Source organism: Trypanosoma cruzi, genomic scaffold, assembly GCF_000209065.1.
Source record: "Trypanosoma cruzi strain CL Brener 1047053517133 genomic scaffold, whole genome shotgun sequence".
NCBI lineage: Eukaryota > Euglenozoa > Kinetoplastea > Trypanosomatida > Trypanosomatidae > Trypanosoma > Trypanosoma cruzi.
In genome coordinates this window covers 242,068-261,002 of record NW_001849562.1, presented here as the reverse complement: position 1 = coordinate 261,002, position 18,935 = coordinate 242,068, and the positions used below count along the sequence as shown (strand labels likewise).

The window sequence follows — 18,935 nt, the reverse complement described above, 5'->3', positions numbered from 1 at the left end:
TTGGACCACACGTGATTCAGTGTTCCGCCGAGATCGATACAAACGTCTAACCAAAACTGGCCGCCCTAACAGCTCAACACTCGCTCTTACCAAGCGTGAAGTCGACTGCACGATTGAGGTTTCGGTGACACCTGTGCGCTCGGATGGTGTGCAGGGAAGAACTGTGACAACAAGGTCGGATGGTGTCGTTTCTGCTGGTATTCCTCAAACTAACTTCTTGAACGTTGTGGGTGAGCCTTTGGTTGGTAATACCCTGGAGCTGGAAGTGGAGTACTTTGGTGGCGAGCCCGGCGAACCGATCATTGAGTGGGAGCGTGAGGTACCAGGGACAGAGAACTTCGAAGTGGTTGAGACCGGTGTGCGCAATTACACGGTTCAGAAGGAGGATCAGGGAAGGTTGATTCGCGTAACGTACACACCGGTACGCGTGGACGGTACTCCTGGAGAAGCGAAGAGCCGCATCGTGCAGGTGCCAGATGATGGAGCGGATGAGAAGGAAGAGGAGAAAGAAATAAAGAAGACTTCAGAGGAGCCTGTGGTGACTCGTCATGTGGATCCGGGGTTCGCTACGGCAACCCAGGAGCTGGAGGCAGCGGCGGCAAATGTCGCTTCAGATGAAGAGACGGAGTCAATGAAGAAGGATGAGGAAAATAAGGATGGCCCTGAAAAAGAGGCAGGGGATGTCGTTGCCTCCAACCAAAATGCGGACGAGGGGTCTCAACTCAATTCCGCTCAGGCCAAGTGAATGATACGTACCCCCAATAGAAATGAAAGCGAACCCCCGCCATTAAAAGGGCAAAATTGCGGGAGGATGGCTTCCAGGCATGTAGGTATTTCAGTCAAACATTAGCCCTTTGATCCTTATTGTTTTATTTCATATTTCTTCTGGTTTGGTCTTTTACAGATGTATATCGGGTGATAAATATACACCAAAGGGGAGGAGTAGGAACTGGTTTTTCTATTCATTTTGTCCACCATTCATTAAAAGTGTAACAAAAAGAAAGGAAGGAAAAAATAAAATGGGTAGGGGGGCATGCAATATGTGAGGGGCAAAAGTGGATTTACTTGGCACACACACACGGAAGAAGGAGAAATACAAAACAGCAATAAAAAAAAAAAAAAAAAAAAAAGGGAAAACCAACGAAAGTACAGGCGAGGCAAACAAACAAAAAAAACATGATAGCTAGAAACACCAAATAAAAAAAAATGCTATGGCTCAACAAAAAATATACGCAGAACTTTGATAACTACAGGGAAAAAAACCTTTAAATAAATAAATATGTGGATAAAACAAAAAACAAAACAAAACAAAACAAAACAAAACAAAACAAAACAAAACAAAACAAAACAAAACAAAACAAAACAAAACAAAACAAAACAAAACAAAGAAAAAAACGAAGAAAAGTGTCTGTTTTTTTTTTTTTTTTTCTTCTGCGTTGAGATGTATCTATTGTTTTTTTCTTGTGGTGGCGTTCTTCTCTTTTTTTTCTCCTTTCACTTGATACCAACGATGTGTTGTTGAGCAAACCTTTCCCATTGTGTAGAGGCGGTTTACTTGCGGTGGTAAATGAATGTTTCTTTTTTTATCATTGCTGTTTTTTTTTTTTTTTTGCAGTGCTGTGAGGTGGGAATGGAACCTTTTTTTCTTCAATTATTTTTGTAGTGTGGGGGTAGGGATTTCCTCCGCGTAGGATTTAGCGTTGCAACAGGCAAAAGACTCGGGACCACCACATGCGTCTTTTTTACCGGCCGCTTTTGGAAAAGACGTTCGGGCATCTGTCGTCTCGACCAGTCGCTAGGGTTTTGGCCCAAAGGCTTTTAAATTCTCCTGTCAACGCCCCTGTGATGTCGCAGCGGGAAGCGTTGGTGGCAAGACTGAGCGACGAGGTTTTTTCCAAGGGCAATGTGCACCTCAAGAACGTGAATACACTTTCCGCCTTGCCGGAGGGACTGCATTCATTTCCGGAGGTGTGCTTCATCGGCAAACCCAACGTTGGCAAATCATCGATCATATCGTGCCTGTTGCACAACCGCCGATTGGGACGCTCTGGAAGCACACGGGGAACCACGCGAATTCTTCAGTTCTTTAATGTGGGGGATGCCATGTTACTTGTAGACACCCCCGGTTATGGCGGTTGGATGGGACGCCAACTCTCGCAAAACTTAGCTGAACGTGCAAGTGCATTTGCCATTCTATTTCGTTACTTAGCGCTTCGCAAACAAGGCCCACTTAAGCGGGTGTATTGGGTGATGGAGGCCAGGAAGCCCATTCAACCCCGAGACGAGGAAATCTTTGCCTTTTTGCGGGAACAACAGATAAATTTTTCGGTTATATTAAATAAAATTGATCGATTCAAGGGCGATAAGGTGGCTCTTCAGAAACAGGTGAATGATGTCTGGGACTTTTTGGGTAGCAATCAGGTTCCTGTCCTGGGCATAAGGGCCAACCCCAAGTATCCAGAGAGGTGCTTGAACATCCGAGCCTTGCAACACGACATCACGTACTACTGCACACAGGAGCTGGTGCGTGCAGAGGACTTGACATACAAAGGAATCAGGGAGTTGAGTTACGCGCCTCCCTCTCTGGAGGAGTTGACCGCGGTGGAGCAACGCTACCCAGTAGAATCCTTCATTTTGCCCCAAGAGGACAACTTATCGTTGGAGCGTTTTGTCTTGATGCATGAGGAAGCTAAAGCCAAGTGGTTGGCGACATCACCGAAGGCGGCGCTGTTGTCGGCCAAAGAAAAGGTTGCAAATCATCTCGTGGAGAGTTCTGACAAGAGATACAAGGACGACGGAAGCAGCAACGAAAAAAATAAAAACCATAACACCGTAGCTTTACCAACATCGTGTTTGGCTGTCGAAGAAGGTTCAGGGCCGCAAAACGTATTGAACTCGACTACAGCAAAAGAGAGCACTTCTTCTTCTTTCTTTGAGCAGGCGGAGGCGCCTAGAAGATTCTGCGTCCGGGCATCACTCCGCTCCACGCAACAGCATCAACCTGAGGAAGACGTCTTTTGGACAAAGAGGGACGCGTCAACACCCGAGGCGTATGCCAAATCCGTTTCATCACGGGTTGCTCATGAGTCACCGCCATCTATTTCCTCCAACAAGAAGCCTCCGCTCCCATTCTCTGCGCCGCTGTTACCACAGCTTCCCACAAGTTTGGACAAGGAAACGCACACTGTGCGGGCTATCAACGGTGTGCCCATAGAAAAAAGTATGATTACGACGTCAGTGGCACAGCTTCCCCTGCATCAGGAAGGCTCATTCGAGCACTTTGCACAGCATTCAACTTCAGGTGATTACGAGCGTCTTTTGTCAGCTGAGCTAGGTGGACAACATACATTTCTCGAAGAGGGAGAGCACGCAAGCCTCTCGGAAGGCGAAACATTATCGCTCCAGCGGTCCTTGAGGAAAAGTGCTCGACGGAAGCAGTTGGATCGCATCCTAGAAAAGTACGTCTTGCGAGTCCGCAAGCAGCGTTCACTCTATATGCAAGCGGAGGGTTATATGTGTCCTTGGCTGGCGGGCGCAGGGCAGCCGTCGCGTGTTGCGGTTGTGGGTTTTGCGCGCGGCTATTCTTTCATGGGTGGAGGCGGCACGCTGATGAAGGGGCTTAAGCGCACGGGATTTGGCGGTAAAAGCTTCTCTGCGCACACCACGAAGAATCGTGGGCGGGCAACAAAGAAGACCGGATACTGGGCGACGTAGTGATGGTACTTTCATTGCCTTCATCTTATTGTTTGTGGACTTTTTTCGGCGTGCCGCCCCCATTTTTTTTTTTTTTTTAAATTCTTCCAGCCCTGCCTGCATTAAAGGAGGGAGGGCGGATAATACCAGCTGCAACTTTCTGAAAGAAGGTGCAGGAGAAAAAAAGTAGCCAAAAAAATATAAATAAAAAATGTTGCATTGCGCCTGCGTACACAAGCACTTTCCATCATTTCTTTCTCTTGCCGACTCACTGTTGAAGCGCGTCGCGTGCCGAGCTCACACTGCCGCAAAGGAATATCCCAAGAAGGCAAAAAAGCACAAAAAAGGGGGAAAACAAAAAGAACGGACACCTATACACTTCAAAACACGGAGCAACTCCAACAATTTGGTTGTATATAAAAAATTCACAGCGAGACATCCGTTGGGGAATATAGTGACAAAAAAAATCGAAAAAAAGGAAGAGGCAAAAGGAGCAGGGTCATGGGCTCGGATGTCTTTGAGCTGAGGGGAAACAGGGCGCTCTATGATGTGCTTGGGGTGCCTAGGACCGCATCAGACGTCGAGATTCGGCGTGCATATTACAAGCTGGCTGTAGTGTACCACCCGGACAAGAATCCGGACGGTGTAGAGGTTTTCAAGGAGATAAGTTTCGCCAACAGCATCTTGTCTGACCCGGCGCGGCGCCGTTTGTATGACTCGGAGAGGCTGCGGACTCACATTGAGGGTCAGGCGCGGGCTTATGACCCGATGATGGATCCTAATGTTGAACTTACCGCGGAGGAGCTTCGACAGTTTGTGGAGCGGAAACGCCTGGAGGAGGAGGGGAAGAAGAAGGAGAGGAGTGAATTTGAGAAACAGCGCGAGGAAGAAATGCGACGCCGCGCCGAATACGATGCAAAAAACCCTGCTTTTAAACAAGAATACGAACGAATGCGTGCCCTTGTGAAGGAAGGTGTTGCCCAAAGAGTTTCCACTGTCAGCGTGCCACGGCATTCCACCACTGCCGAACTGATGCAGCGCTTGGAGAATAAACTCCGTGAAGAAGAGGAACACCGCCAGGAAAACAGCTGCGGAGCCCAGGAAAGCAAAGGCGGCGTAAGATGTACCGCGTCGACTTCGGTCAAGCGCAGCATGATGCAGGATTTTCGCCTGCGTCATAACGGCGAGACACCAGCGCCCGGCACCATCTCTATGAATACTAATTGCCAAGCAACGAGCAGTCGACTAAAATTTGTATCGGATTTGGCTAAACATTCGTACAGCTGCGACCTGGAAGAGCGTCTCTGCAAGTTTGCTAATTTTGACTACCGAAGTTACGTCGAGAATGGCATCGTTGACGGTGGCAGTGTTCTTGAGGATGCAATACTTGCGGATGCGTTGGGGAACTATGATCGCAGAAGATAAATTCACCAATTCCGCTTTTCCCAGTTCAAAGACATTTACACACAAAGAGAGATAAACAAGTATTAATAAAAATTTACATGCATGAAACTGTGTGAATTGCCTACCGTTAATTTATTTTTGCTCATTATTTGCTCGAACATCTCACCCTTTGTACATAATTGAAAGGAACACCTTTTTTTTTTTTGGCTTTGGTGGGTTCTGTGCGACATCCACTGGAGCTGTACTGGGTTCCTCACTTTTTCTTTTTGTGACCTCTGCCGTTGGCACTGTTGATGAAATCATCCCAGGTTTTTTTGTGCTGTAGCAAGTTTTTGGGTTTGTTCCGGTTTTGTTAGGAAAGCTGCATATGGATTCAATTGACCAGTTTCTAGAGACCGTCAGTAAAGGCGCCTACCCCAGGGAGTCGGAGGTGATGAAGCTATGCCAGACTGCTCACAACATTCTTGATGCAGAGGCCAATACTCACGTGATACGCGCGCCATGCACCATTGTTGGTGATATCCATGCTCAGTTTTTTGACCTTATCGAGATGTTTCGTGTAGGCGGAGAGGTCCCTGATGTGAACTACGTGTTCATGGGCGACTACGTTGACCGTGGACACCACGGCGTGGAGACATTCCTTCTTCTGGTCGCCCTCAAGGTCAAGTATCCCACTCGCGTAGTGCTTCTTCGCGGTAACCACGAGTCGCGCCAGATTACGCAGGTATACGGCTTCTATGATGAGTGTCTCCGAAAGTACGGCAGCGTTAATGTGTGGCGCTACTGCACGGAGGTGTTTGATCTTTTGCCCCTTGTGTGTGTTGTGGAAGAAAAGATATTGTGCGTCCACGCGGGTCTCTCGCCCATGATCTCCACAATGAGCCAGATGGATGCTATTGAGCGCCGCTGCGAGGTACCCCACGAGGGTGCCATGTGCGATTTGTTGTGGTCCGACCCGGAAGATATTGAGGCGTGGGGCCTGTCCCCGCGTGGCGCCGGTTACCTTTACGGTGAAGAAGTGGTGCGCACCTTCCTCGAAACAAACAGGCTGGAGCTCTTGTGCCGCTCGCACCAGCTTGTCATGGAGGGTTACAAAGTAATGTTCAACGACACGCTTGTGACGGTATGGTCTGCTCCGAATTATTGCTACCGCTGCATGAATGTGGCATCAATATTGGAGCTGGACGAGCATCTCAACAAGAACTTTAAACTTTTTGAAGCAGCCCCGGACGATGCACGCGAGCCATCGAAGCCCTCCCTGCCGGAATACTTTTTGTAGGTGGGTTGGGTGTGCGATTAAGGAGCGTGTTCATAAACAACGCAGCCATGTACGGGTATTTCCGTATGCTTCTTGCTTTTCCCTTCTTGCTGGATTGAATGGGGATGGCTCTCTGACCGCTGGTATCTTTTCGCTTTTTTGTTGATACGCGTCGGCCCCTCTTCTTCTTTCCTTGGTTTTATGCTTCTCCTGTATGGTACGCTGCATGGAAGCCATGTGAATTGTGCACTCTCAGAGAAGTGAATGGGCGACACGCACGCGAACAGGGTCTGAGTAATTTGACGGTGAAGAAGCGGGGGAAGAGGCGACGGATGCTGGAGTGATGACCAACTGCATTTAGGGTTGTGGCCGGGGGAAGGGATGTACTGTTGTCAATGACTGGGAAAGAGGATTGTTGTGCCGAGTGAAGAGGGGAAAAAACGGGGAAAAACAAGAGGGGGTGCCATATCAGTGGGAGTTTTTTTTTAGGTCGCCGTCCTGACACTCAACCCACCGGGATGAGAAATGTGAAAGCGAAGACGACAATGAAATCGTGAAGGATCGACTGCAGCTCTTCTCTGGTGGCCGTATTACCTTTTTTTCAGTAATTCCCTGCTTGCTTCTCTGAATTCACGGCGCAGAGTCACTGAGTTATCCTCTAGCACCACCCCACACCTGCATTTTGTGTCCGTAGAAGAGTCCCTGGGTGATTCCGGGCGGTGGGGATGCAAATTCCTTTGCACGCTCCCGCAATGTGACTCCCCCTTGCATCCCTCCTGTTCTCCCCAACCAAAAAAAAATTACAGGGCAGTCAAAAACTCCGTGAGCTGGGAACAACGGGCAATATATATTTGCGTGCAAATTTTTTTGTTTGAAAGGTTGCGAGGGGAATGCTGTAGGCGGAGGTGTGTCTAGAGGAACACCCAATAATGATGTCTTCTTCTAGGAGCTTGTGGAGAGAATGATCGCGAGGAAGGTTGGCTACCTAAAGTAATATATTCTGGTACAGTGAATATATTTATTTACGATACTTGCCCGTCTTTTGAAAGCTCTGCAACACCGCGATGGAAGGAGTCGAGGAACCGATAAAGGCAAGACGAATGCCTTTTTTCTTTTCGTCTTCCTTCCCATCCACGCTCTTTTGATTCCTACCTCTCGGCGGGGACTTGTGGTTGGAAGAGCACAAAATTTTCCACTTCGTAAGGAATAAACATCATCCATCTGAATAGACTGCACCATGTCACGAGAGTGGCTTTCCGAAAACGCATGTATTTAATTGGAGCAAACATTGAGGATGTGGCGAAGCCGCTGCCTCTCCATTTACCCCTTTTCCCCGTCTTGCTTGATTTCTTTAGATAATTTTAGGATTTGGGCAGCGGTCCAGGCGAATATTCTCCCCTATCTATTCTTGTGAAGCCTAGCGCAAAGCATATTTATTAGGGGAGAGATTTATGGGTGGATTTGTGGATTGGACGGTGTCCACGAGACAGACACGCCCACGACCACATTCTCGGGCGGAGTGGTCCAACGGCAGGTTCCTCACTTTGTCTTTGCCCAGCGAATAACCCGCCATTGAGCCACCACGTGGGCGGCGTTCTCACCATTAGCGGGCAATGCTGCCGCCATTGATGGTGTGCGGCGCGATTGCGGTATGCAAGCCGCACGGTGACAAGCGGCTTAAGAGGATGCCCCAGTGGATGGATGTTCGGGAGGCCAGGCCGCAAAACTCTTTAAAATTATCGAAGGGGTGGCACTTGCGAAGCACGTGGAAGGCATCTTCAGCACCTTTTTTTTGTCAGTACTTTGTGCCGACGGGTGGTGGGGAGCCATTTTGGACTGCCCGTTGAGCGTCGAATGTGCATTTATCCGAGAATAAGTGCGTAGCTGCTAAATTGCGTTGCATTTTATTTTATTTTTATTTTGCGGCAAGGTAGGGCATAGACTATCGTTTTACAATAAAGTTCTTTGCGCGGAGCTATATATATCTACAATATTTGTAGGGCTTTTGGAAGGGGCCTTTTTGCATTCTTTTAAGGGAATTATTTTTTTTTTTTTTTGCTAACAGTCAACTCTTATGTCTTTTGAGGGAGATGCCGCGTTGCATTCATTTACCGAAGGCGGGGCTGAGCTTGTTTTCCACGATTCTCAAGTAGATGCTCTAATAACTAAGAATGAGAACTGCGCTGTGTTCCCCACGTTGACACCCAATGAGGGTGAGTCTTTGTGTATTTCTCAGTCTGTGCCTCTGGTTGATGGTGGGGATTTGCCTCTTTCTGAAAAGATTGCTGTAGGGAGAACGGCAGAGCAAGAGGGGCACAACAGTGAGGAAAGGCGTGGGCCATTGATATCGGATGCGGAAGAAAAAGCTGCGAACCCGTCTTGTGTGCCCAATAAAATTCTATTTGGACTCGCATCGGTGGGAAAAAGTGTTGATCCGTCTTCGGTAAATGCCACTATAAGGCGTGAAGGTCCAACTGCAGGTGGAATGCGGCATTGCAGCACATGTCCTGAATCCTCCCTTTGCGCTCAATCAGCGGAAGATACCGCCATTATGGGGAGCGACGAAAACACTACAGCTGCATTAAAGCCTCAAGATGAGCAAGAGATGCTGCAGTGGTTGGGCGTCAAAAGGAGGGGTGATCTTTTGTCTCGGTATCTCGTCATGGGGTCTGTGGCCGCCACTCAACAGGGCCATGGTGTTAATGATACCTGTTCTTTTGGCTCCAAAGAAAAACATGTGGATCCCCAAATGCGAAACCTATTGTTGCAGGAGGTCCAACGGACTGGTTCGAGGGGGCGTTTCCCCAACAAGCAGATATTTCAAAGGAAACTTGTTCTGCTGGGTCATCAGGAGGTTGGCAAGACATCTCTGCGGAAGTGCTTTGAGTCGGAGCCATATTTTTTAAAGAAGCTTCCGGACGTGAAAACGACAACGGGTGTGGAGGTTTGCAGCCAAAATATTTGTGTTGGTGAAGATTGTATTCAGTTGATCCTGTCGGATTTTGCCGGACAGGAGGTCCACCACTCACACACACGATTCCTTACCGATCGATCAATTTTTCTTCTTGTATGGAAGATATCTTCTGTTGAGCAGGACTTTCAGAGTTCTGGCATCTCTGTGAAGGAGGAGGAGCGACTTTACAAGTGGATTGCAGAGGTATATGCCAAGTTTCCTCGAGCTAAGATGGCGCTTGTGGCCACTCATTTGGATGAGCTTCGGGTACAGGGACAGCGCAGTGTGGAGAGAATCCTGTTAAGGGTGGAGAAGAAAGTCACAAGCTTCATGCAGCGCATAGCTGCCACAGACCCCACTACTGGCAAGATCGTCACCAATGAGATTGTGGGCAACTTTGCTGTTTCATGTAAGACGCGTGAATTCATTGCGACTGGTGGATTACGGCGTTTTTCTGTTCGGAAGTTAAGTGCTCTTCTGCAGTTCTTTGCTGAGGTGGCACACCGGGACTGCATGGAAGACACGGACTTCCCTGCCGCTGCTATTCCTGGGCGTCACTTGAAACTTCTGGAGATGTTAATGAACGAGAAAAAGCGATTCCCAGAGAAGTTTTTTATGCCTTTGAGGCACTTTATTTATTCAGCGGTGCAGTTTGGCGTGGCTTCAGATGAGGAACTGCTTCAAATTGCTCGTCTTATGCACAGCTGGAATATTATTTACCTCTCTAACCCGTACTGTTTGTCGGATAACAGTCCTATCATGCTACGCCCTTTGTGGTTGAGTCGCCTTGCGGCGGCTTTGTTTTCATACGCCCAGGTAATTCGCACACCACTCCATCTTCGCAGCGTAATTGGGCGTCTCGAATACACCGTAAGTGTTGCCGAGGCTGCAGACATGCACCTTATGAGCAAAGGGTTTCTTCGGTGGCCTTTGGTCCGTGTATTATTCCGTGCTCCACTTTTTGATATTTTGGGCCACGAGCCTGATGATTTGGATTACACTGTGGCCGTACGCTTTCTCATCTCCTTGAGTCTTCTTTATCCCGTTCTCATACCATGTGATGAGTTGGCGCTGCTGGAGGAGGAGACACCGATTGACATTGAGGCGGGACAGCCGATAGTTCGCGAGCCGAAAATTACACGCTACTTTGTGCCTAGCCTTTCTCCATATTTTGTCCCCGACAGCCTGAGGCGGCTTGCACCGGTTTTATTTAAGCGTGGACCAAAACTGAGGTTTGTGTTCAATCTTCTTCCGGATGAAGCATGGTGGCGGTTCCAGTTTCGACTTCATTCATACCAGCAAGTTGTCGTTCTGCAGGAACCTTGTGGAGCTTTGTTGGCAGGTAACAAGGGTGATGATGATGATGATGATGATGGTGACGCATTTGATGAATACCGACTTCTCGAGGCAGATGAAGAACACAACCGATGGAACGATGCCATGTGGCTCTCAGGGGACTGTTGCCGCGTCTTTTTGTATCGTGAGGGGCTTCAAGTGATACGCGTTTTTTCAACAGAGACAAAGCCGCACGCTGCGGAGTCGGTGCTTGAAGATATCGAGCGGACCATTTCGAGTTTGCTGGAGGAGTACTGTGGATTGCAGCGGACGGTGCAAATTGAATGCCCGGAGCCAAATTGCAACGGTTGGCTAATGTCAAGTGAATTGTTGACGGGGACCAAATTAAAGTGCCAGATTTGCAAGCAGATGATCAGCACTGAAGATGTCGTTGCTTTTGCTGCCGCTGAGTGTGTTGAACCACGACGCTCTCACTGCTTTAGCGACACGCTGCTGAAGGAAGCTGGCGAGCTGCTTTGCTTTTCCTTGAATTCCATGGGATGCATGCAGTTTTGTGAGTATCTTGGGCTGGACCACACAATCCTCTGTGGCGCTATCTCCAAGGATAGCTGTAACACTGACGGTGACGAGGAGGTCACACCAACCGAACAGAATCCAGATTACATGTATGCGCTCGATAAAGTCGTTCGCGCGGCCATGCTGCGTCAGCTGCGGGAGCGCGTAGAGGAAGAAGCACGCAGGCGTCGGATGCTGGAGCCTGCTCCCACTGCACTTCAAGTATCGTTTTGAACAAACTGAAGCTTTGCTATATATATATATATATATACTTACATATTTCTTTTTCTGTGTGGTGCGTGTGTGTGTGTGGGGGGTGAGAGCTGTGGAATTAATGCAAAGGGAGCTTTTCCCCACCCGCATGGAGTTAAGGGTGGCGGTTGCCGAAGGGAAAGCAAACGCACGACAATTAGGCATAAACCAACATAACGAACACAAATTGAGTTGACGACAGCGAGAGCAGTGAAAGAGTTTTTTAAAAGATTTTTTTTTTTTTTTTTTTTTACGCTTCCTTCCTTTTTAAAACTAATTTTTCTCCCAAACTTCATTTCCGCCTCTGCTGGATTCTCTGCTGGGTTACTATACGACACCAAAAAAGAAAAAACAAAACAAAAAAAACTCTTAGGGGATGGAAATTGGCCGCATTTATTGAAGGAAGCCGCTGAAGGGGGCGAACGGAAATGTGACGGTTATTGGAACAATTATTCCTTTTTTCCTGAGCAGTCAGACCATGTGTGTGTGTGTGTGTGTGTGTGTATTCTTTTGACTGTGATGCGCGGAGAGGCGGCTTTCTTTTTTTTTCCCCGGCGCAGCTGAAAACCCTCCTTTCACTTCCCCTTCTCTGCGTCCGTGGGTAAAAGAGAAGATTGCGGGGTTGCGCTGACGGGCCCGTGCGTGTGTTGTGAGGGAGTCGTTGCCTCTTTCCCCCTTTTCTCCATTTTTTTTTTTTTCGGAAGAGAACCTTCTCGTCGAGTGGGTGTGGGGGGGCAGAACAGGGGACCCGCGTTCCCGGGAGGGAGAGGAAGAGAGGAAGAGAGAAACATCCTTCCCACTCCCGAAGGAGAAATAAAGAAAAGAAAATACTAAAAAAGAAAAAGGGAAAAACAAAAATGTTTGAATTATGGGACAAATTTGGCAAAAGGAACATCGCTGAAACGGAGGAGAAAAATGGCGACGACTGCTATCTCTTTTCTGCGCTGCGGCGGCTGCATGCCAAGCTGTTGGCTGCCCAGCCAGAGTTTACGGAGGAAGATGTGATTATCATTGCGTATCCATCACCGGGTGGATCGCCAACTCACTCGCCGAGCACGTCACCGCGTGATCGGGATGCCGATTGCGAACAGGACGATTCCTCATGGAATGCGGGGGGTGAGAAATCCAGCAAAAGTAGCACGCCGAAAAGGGGCACAGGGAACGGGAACGTTGCATTGACTCCACCAGGTCAAGGGTCCACGTCCTCGAAGGTTACGGCCATAGGCACGGGGAAGGAGCTAACTTCACGCGATTTTCTCGCGTTGGTGCGAAATTTCGATGAGAAGGCCCTTCTGCGGAATAGGAAGGCGGCGTCGGATGCTCTGAACCTCCTGAGCGACGCATACGCCCTGACTTGGCGGGACAAGAGGTACTTTACGAGTGCAACACTTATGACTTCTGTTGGATCTTCCCGTTTGATGGCAGCATCCGCACGCGAATTGGGCGGGCGCGGCAACAGCTCTGTCCTGTCGACGGTGCGACGCCCTCTTTTTGCTCCGTCATCGTCTTTTCGTGCCCCAACCCACAAACCACCCCAAAATCTGGTCTTGCTTATGGGCAAGTGTGTAGAGTCGCTTTTGGTGTATGCCAACGAATCGCTGTCGTTGCGGACAATGATATCGTCAAATGTGACACTCCTGAGGTTACTGTGCTTTGTGTGTGGAGAGAGCAGAAAATTAGAGTCTTCTTCTTTTGGAAGCGGCTGGCGTGATATAGATGAAGAGCTGAATGAGCTCGTTTCCCATTGGCAATTGTTTTCGGTGTCCTTGCCTCTTTTGGTTGCCTTGCAGGAGTGTTATCTCTTGGAATTCTTGCTGGATGCGGCCTTGCCACCCACAGTGTGTTCATCCAAGTATGATGGTATTGCTTTGGTACTTCACGAGAAAAAGCGACGCCTGATGACGGAGATGATGTCCAGCCGAACGGGATTTGGTAGCATGACGAGGGGGTTGCCTTTAATTAGTTTGGCAGCCATCGTTAGCATGTCCATTTTTGCGGAACCGAAGCTGCGAGCCCGTGTACTGGATCGCATGACGGGGGAGGGATTATTGCAGACAATTCGGGACGAGTTGGAGAGTACTGTAAATAACTTTAAACGTCTTTTGACGGGTGAGAGCGATGGCCAATCGCCGCGCGCGGCATCATGCTCTCCCTCAAAGAGATCTGGTGGCTTTTTTTCTTTTTTTCAACCGAAAGCCAGACGAGTCCGACGTGAGGAAAAGATGTTGACGGGTATGCAAGACTCACCTTTACGCCGTCTTGGTTCCTGCCTTGAGATTCTTCAGAATTTGACAGCCCCCAACTTGGCCCAGGAGGCGGCCCCCGCAACGACTATGAAGGGGGTGGTGCGTGCGACAGCGTGGGCCTCTCAAATTGAGGATGTTCGGGAGATATGCACCTCGTTACTAAATCTCTCTTCTATCATGGCTGGGAGTGATACGCCGTTTTCTTTCCTGCGTCCTCTTCAGGAACAGGTGATGGAGTGCGTTCGACAAATTGCCAGTTATAGTGCTGTTCTGTATGGTGTCGTGGTGGAGACAGTGGATTCTGCTCTTAGCGAATATGCCCGAGAACGTACAAATGGGCAGAGGGACAGTACGGCTCCTTTATTGCCTCTTCTTGTAGAGTTGTTGTGTCTTAAGCAACATGCCGAGGCGAATGGAGAGTGTGTGGGACGATGGTTCACATGTCTAACAGAGTGTCTGGTGCCCCAGGCATTCGACGTGCCGGTACTCACATGCAACAGGGCTGGCAACAGATACTCGTGGTCAAAAGGGGTAAGGAGGAAATCATCCAATTCACGGCGTGATGCACCCGTTCTGGCACGAAATCTGCGTCGTGAGGAAATAATATCGTTGTCTCCCTATTTCCGCTTTGCCTCGCGTCTCATTTTGGAGACAAAGTGGCGTGACGGGGCGGAACCGTTTCTTGCACGCATTGCACTGCTTGCTTATAACGTTCTTCTGACACAAGCACGGAGGCCTAATCTCATTTTTGGTCAGGCTTCCGCGTGCTACGACGCGGTCGCCCCACTTTTGGAGACGCCAAACGGTGTGCTCCCTGGCGGGTCATCGTCGGGTACGCGCGAGTTATGTGGCAGCCCCACGCGGCGCAGTGGCAAGACACCGGATAGCTCATCATCACCGGGAAGGAAACGATGCCGTTCCGTCTCTGGGGGTGCCACGAACACTGGAGACGAGGTGTTTGTTCCGAGCCCCAGTCAATCTCCGTTGTTTTTGGAGGCCTATTCTTCTTTTTCTGAGGCAGAAAAGGGCCGAGATTCAGACGGAGTTTCGCGGGGGGAAGGCTCGCCTTCTTGTGCTCTGACGGCGCCATCGTGGCGGCAGCGACTTTCGCTCTCTGCCTTTCTGGGTCTCTTCGGGGAGGCATTTCCTGAGTGAGGTAGAAATGTTGTTTTTGCTTTTTCTCTGCTTTACGTGAGTGTGTACTTTTGCATGTGCGCATTTCTAAGGACGCGTGACACAGGGATGATGATATGAGTGAGGCTGAACTTTTTTTTTTCTTTCTGGCCTCCCGGGTTCAGGAGGGGGGTGGAGGAGAGAGAGAGGTGGAAAAAAAAGAAAAGTCAGGGCCGGGCAGGCACCTTTCATTCATGCATTATTTATTAACGTTAATTCCATATGTTGTTTTTGTGTTGCTTCCTTTTTTTTTTTTTCTTTGCGTAGGTTTCTCAGTCATTAGAGAGAAATTTTGGCTCTGAGGGACGCGAGCTACTTTTGGCTCCCTTTGACCGGCAGCCCCTTGATGAGGAAGAGAGTAAAAGATGCATTTTATTCCGTTCGTTTATCAGGCCTCTTTTTTTTCCGTAGTTAATGCGGTGGGGTCCGTTTCTGCGTGGTATTTGACGCGGCGCCGCATGATGCTCTTTACTGGGGCGTTTAACACCACTGTGGCCGCCGTGGCTGTCTACGCCTACCCATTTGATCCTACCCTTTCCAACGCGTACGTGTCTATTGCCGCGACTTGTGCCTTCACGCAATTTATTCTTCATGGCCTTCGCACAAAGGCTTTAATGGCATCCACTCCGCTGGTGGGTGTTTACTATATTTGGTGCCTCTCGCTTCTTGTCTACGGTGTGCAGCGAGGCAGGTGGGCGTACATCCTCCGTGATGACTGATCGCTGCGCAAGGGGGTGGGGAGGATGGCGAAGGAGCCCCTGCGGACTGGGCAATCAGGGGACGAGGAAAGAAGAGCAGCTGAAAGAAGGACAGAGAGAAAGGGGGGATTATCGGCACAGAACCGTGACCAGAATAAATGAAAAATGAAAGCGGCAGCAACAACAAGAGACGTTCGAGCTGTTTTTTTTTATTCTTTTTTTTATATTCCTTTCGACTCTCAACTATTTTTTTCTCTCTGTCTGCATCTGGTCGAAGAGCACCGGGTGGGTGTACTTCACTGCATTGACGACCGCCTTTTTTCCCAACGGTACATGTGGAATGGAAGCATCAAATATGACGCTTTGCGTGACTCCTCCCTCTCCCTCTCCCAAAAGAAAAAAACAATAATAAAAAAGGGCAAAAACAAATTCTTTTCTTTTCCATTTATTTATTTATTTATTTTTGAGGGTTGAGTCTTAGAAGGAATTTTCTCTCCTTTTCTCTTAGTGTGTGTGGCTGCTGGCTGCCTTGCATTGGGCAGCTGCGGCGGCCTGGGGAGGCTAGAGGGAGCGGAACAGAAAACGTGACGAACAGGGAAAGCGAGGAAGCCTATAGAGAAGGCGACGGAAAAGAAAGAAACCACACAAGTTTGCCAAGGACATAAAACAAACAAGCAAACAAACAGAAAGGAAAAAAGAGACTGGAGGAAAGTGTTCACATACGTGCGCACATACATACATACACACATTACATAGAGAGGGGGGATCCTGTAGATGCCTGCACACTCGGCGACGCGGGGAACCCAGAGGGCATCTGGTCCCTGGGCCGGGTTTTTTAGCTCTTCTTTTGGGAGGGGACATGCACAGGTAGCTCGCGTGGAAGGCGCAAAGGCGTCGAAATCCAGCGCGTTGGTCTCTCAGACATTGCTGGATTTGCGGCAACGTATTCTTGACGAGGTGAAAGGCAATAAAAGTGCGAACAGTAAGTTGCGCCAGGCTCATCGTCACCGGGCGTGGGAAATGGCGTTTGGTCACCCAGGCGGGGATGAGGTGGAGGTATCGACGATAGAAATTTCACTTCTTTGCCCTTATTCTCGTATGGCATTGCGGTATCCGGTACGAAGCAGCGAGTGCCAGCATCTTCAGTGCTGCGATTTGGAGTCGTGGATTTCGCTGTTAGAGAAGTGCCGTTCCATGCGAGACCCAAGGGCGCCGTGTCCTGTGTGTGAGAAGCGTGTGGCGGCCTCCACGCTGGAGATGGACTGCTGGCAATTGCACGTTTTGTCACAGATGCCTCCAGGGACACAAATGCTTATTTTGGATCCCGACGGAAGCTATCGAAGTGGTGATGCCTCACGCCAGCAAAAGAAGCAACAGGTGACAGAAATCATAGAATCGACGCAGGCTCAAAAGGAGGAAGGCGATGACAATTTTTTATTGAATTCTTCCAACGGCTCCGCGTCCCCAACCCAATGGATATCGGAAATTAGGATCGCTCATGTTAAACGGGAGCGGCATTCAGAGGACGCCCCTGATCCGCCTTCGCAGGGATTCCCCAGTGCTTCCAGTGGTTTGACGCAAGACGAAGATGTTCTTGCGGTTCATTACGTGGAGTCGGTGGGGACCACTCGGGTTTTGCCCAGCCAGGCTCGGTTGTGGGTGGCACACTGCCCTCGTTGCACCAGGACGTTGCTGAAGAGCGAGGGGGGCGAGGTGGAGTGCTGCACTGAATGTGGTCTGGGGAGGGAGGACTGGACGCTCGTTCGGAGTTTTCCCGGCTCGTCACTCTCACTGGAGTTGACGCGCGATGGCACGTTGATTCTTCGCGGTGCCGATGCTTTGGCACCGCATTTAATTCGCGCCGGATTCTTCCGCGCCATATTTGCGGATGAGGAAGATGTCGCTTTTCCGCGCAAGGACGCTGGCATCTGGTACACCACAGCCACCCTCACACGCTACGAATTGGATTTTTTGGAGGCCTGTTGCCAGCGTCTGGCTTTCGGGGAAACGCTTGAGGGGATGCCGTCAGTCCCCGCGCTCTTCCGTATCCCACGTCGACGCCTCGCCCCAAGGGAGTCTGCGTTTAAACAGTTAAGTCACCCGAGTCTTAGCGGGTGAGAGTGTGTATGACTATTTCTGTCCGGTTTATTTTTTTTTTTTTTGTGCGGCTGGCCTGTGGGGTTGCCAGGGAGGGAGTGAAAGCGTTTGTTTGTTTGTGTGCGTGTGTGCATGCGGGCTCACTACGTTTTTTTTGTCTTGTTGCTTTCTTGTTTTCCTCCTTTTTTGTGGAGGTCTTTACCTTTTGTAGGTTTCTATTTCTCTCTTATCGCAGCAGACACTCCGCCCGTTTTTTTTTTATTTACCGGCCTTTTTATCCTTTCTGATTGTTGTTGAATTGCCAGGGTTTAGGGGTTGTTTCAGTACATATATATTTTTCTCGTGTGTCGCTGCTGATGCGGCGCGTTGCATCCTTCATGGGAGGTCCAACGCAATGGCGATGGGGCAGTAGAGTTTTGTGGAAACGCCAGGTGTTGATTGCCTCGACTGCGCTCAGTGAATACCACTTGAGATCCATTTCCGCACTGTCGCCATCCTTGTGGAATTGCCGACGCTTGTTTCACCAGGCGACTCGTCTTCGGCTGGAGCCGTCAAAGGGAGTTCCTGCGGCGGAGGGGACAAATACGTTCAGGACGGAATGCCCACAAGGGAAAACCGAAGAAGAAAAGCGCAAGATACAAAAACAACAGCAACCGAGGCGCCAGAAAACTGCGGTGAAGGAGAAAATTCAGGCGACAGAGGGCTCCATTGTGTCAGCGGAGGCCTTAAGCAAGATTCCTGTATACCGAGTGGTGAGTCATGTCATGCGGCACTTGTGGCCGCCCGGGCAGCCAATGTATCGTGTGCTGGTTGTCACCAGTGTGATTTGCGTTGTCACGGCAAAGGTTCTGAAGGTGGCGGTACCTTTTTGGTTTAAGATGGTCGTTGACGCCCTCGCGCCCGACCACAACGTTGCCAATGCTGTGGTCGTTCTTGGCCCATTGCAGCTTGGCGTCTTTGGGATGGTCGCCGCGTACGGCATCACTCGGCTGACAGGCTCACTCACAGAGGAACTCAAATCCGCACTTTTTGCTCCTGTTGGCAGCCATGCATCTACTACAATTGCCATGGAGATGTTCCGAAAACTGCATTCTCTGGATTTGAACTTTCACTTAAGCCGTGAGACGGGAGTTATAAGCAAGGACCTCGATCGCGGAAGCCGTGCATTCTGGTCCCTTGCCTATGCTCTGCTATTCTTAGTTATTCCCACAGCATTTGAGGTCATGCTTGTTTGCACGGCACTACAAACTAGCGCGGGCCTTAGTTTTATCGCGACGGCTTTATCGGCTGTTTTTTCGTACATTGGATGG

At 49.5% G+C, this 18,935-nt stretch overlaps 9 protein-coding genes across 9 annotated transcripts, besides 20 other annotated features; all 9 read left to right on the top strand.

The window, feature by feature from the left end:
* Tc00.1047053511537.69 (hypothetical protein, conserved) lies at window positions 1-745 on the top strand (the record flags this gene model as incomplete). The annotated part of the gene is made up of 1 exon (XM_804288.1): window positions 1-745. A coding segment is annotated over one exon (745 nt), but the record flags the coding sequence as incomplete, so codon positions are not given.
* Window positions 1-13,090: a sequence feature (heterozygous, Esmeraldo-like haplotype).
* Window positions 1,109-1,130: a microsatellite.
* Window positions 1,295-1,387: a microsatellite.
* On the top strand, window positions 1,732-3,714 carry Tc00.1047053511537.60 (hypothetical protein, conserved; the record flags this gene model as incomplete). Its single annotated transcript, XM_804287.1, has 1 exon — window positions 1,732-3,714. One exon carries the CDS (start codon window positions 1,732-1,734, stop codon window positions 3,712-3,714), a length of 1,983 nt encoding a protein of 660 aa, XP_809380.1.
* Window positions 3,776-3,797: a sequence feature (AT_rich).
* Window positions 3,886-3,906: a sequence feature (AT_rich).
* On the top strand, window positions 4,195-5,118 carry Tc00.1047053511537.50 (chaperone DnaJ protein, putative; the record flags this gene model as incomplete). The annotated part of the gene is made up of 1 exon (XM_804286.1): window positions 4,195-5,118. One exon carries the CDS (start codon window positions 4,195-4,197, stop codon window positions 5,116-5,118), a length of 924 nt encoding a protein of 307 aa, XP_809379.1.
* Window positions 5,465-6,376, top strand: Tc00.1047053511537.40 (protein phosphatase 2A catalytic subunit, putative; the record flags this gene model as incomplete). Its single annotated transcript, XM_804285.1, has 1 exon — window positions 5,465-6,376. The coding sequence occupies one exon, from the start codon at window positions 5,465-5,467 to the stop codon at window positions 6,374-6,376; it is 912 nt and encodes a 303-aa protein (XP_809378.1).
* Window positions 7,300-7,748: a mobile genetic element.
* Window positions 8,257-8,277: a sequence feature (AT_rich).
* On the top strand, window positions 8,430-11,393 carry Tc00.1047053511537.30 (hypothetical protein, conserved; the record flags this gene model as incomplete). The annotated part of the gene is made up of 1 exon (XM_804284.1): window positions 8,430-11,393. The coding sequence occupies one exon, from the start codon at window positions 8,430-8,432 to the stop codon at window positions 11,391-11,393; it is 2,964 nt and encodes a 987-aa protein (XP_809377.1).
* Window positions 10,661-10,687: a microsatellite.
* Window positions 11,411-11,439: a microsatellite.
* Window positions 11,643-11,663: a microsatellite.
* Window positions 11,891-11,915: a microsatellite.
* Window positions 12,217-12,269: a sequence feature (T-rich).
* Window positions 12,269-14,812, top strand: Tc00.1047053511537.24 (hypothetical protein, conserved; the record flags this gene model as incomplete). The annotated part of the gene is made up of 1 exon (XM_804290.1): window positions 12,269-14,812. One exon carries the CDS (start codon window positions 12,269-12,271, stop codon window positions 14,810-14,812), a length of 2,544 nt encoding a protein of 847 aa, XP_809383.1.
* Window positions 13,091-13,522: a sequence feature (areas merged during assembly that could not be assigned to a particular haplotype. This can correspond to areas where the two haplotypes were merged or to regions with more than two copies in the genome that were merged during assembly.).
* Window positions 13,523-17,395: a sequence feature (heterozygous, Esmeraldo-like haplotype).
* On the top strand, window positions 15,196-15,549 carry Tc00.1047053511537.21 (hypothetical protein, conserved; the record flags this gene model as incomplete). The annotated part of the gene is made up of 1 exon (XM_804292.1): window positions 15,196-15,549. The coding sequence occupies one exon, from the start codon at window positions 15,196-15,198 to the stop codon at window positions 15,547-15,549; it is 354 nt and encodes a 117-aa protein (XP_809385.1).
* Window positions 15,972-15,991: a microsatellite.
* Window positions 16,246-16,283: a microsatellite.
* Window positions 16,303-17,646, top strand: Tc00.1047053511537.16 (hypothetical protein, conserved; the record flags this gene model as incomplete). Its single annotated transcript, XM_804289.1, has 1 exon — window positions 16,303-17,646. The coding sequence occupies one exon, from the start codon at window positions 16,303-16,305 to the stop codon at window positions 17,644-17,646; it is 1,344 nt and encodes a 447-aa protein (XP_809382.1).
* Window positions 17,396-17,404: a sequence feature (areas merged during assembly that could not be assigned to a particular haplotype. This can correspond to areas where the two haplotypes were merged or to regions with more than two copies in the genome that were merged during assembly.).
* Window positions 17,405-17,875: a sequence feature (heterozygous, non-Esmeraldo-like haplotype).
* Window positions 17,876-17,960: a sequence feature (areas merged during assembly that could not be assigned to a particular haplotype. This can correspond to areas where the two haplotypes were merged or to regions with more than two copies in the genome that were merged during assembly.).
* Window positions 17,961-18,935: a sequence feature (heterozygous, Esmeraldo-like haplotype).
* Window positions 17,982-18,935, top strand: Tc00.1047053511537.8 (ABC transporter, putative; the record flags this gene model as incomplete). The annotated part of the gene is made up of 1 exon (XM_804291.1): window positions 17,982-18,935. A coding segment is annotated over one exon (954 nt), but the record flags the coding sequence as incomplete, so codon positions are not given.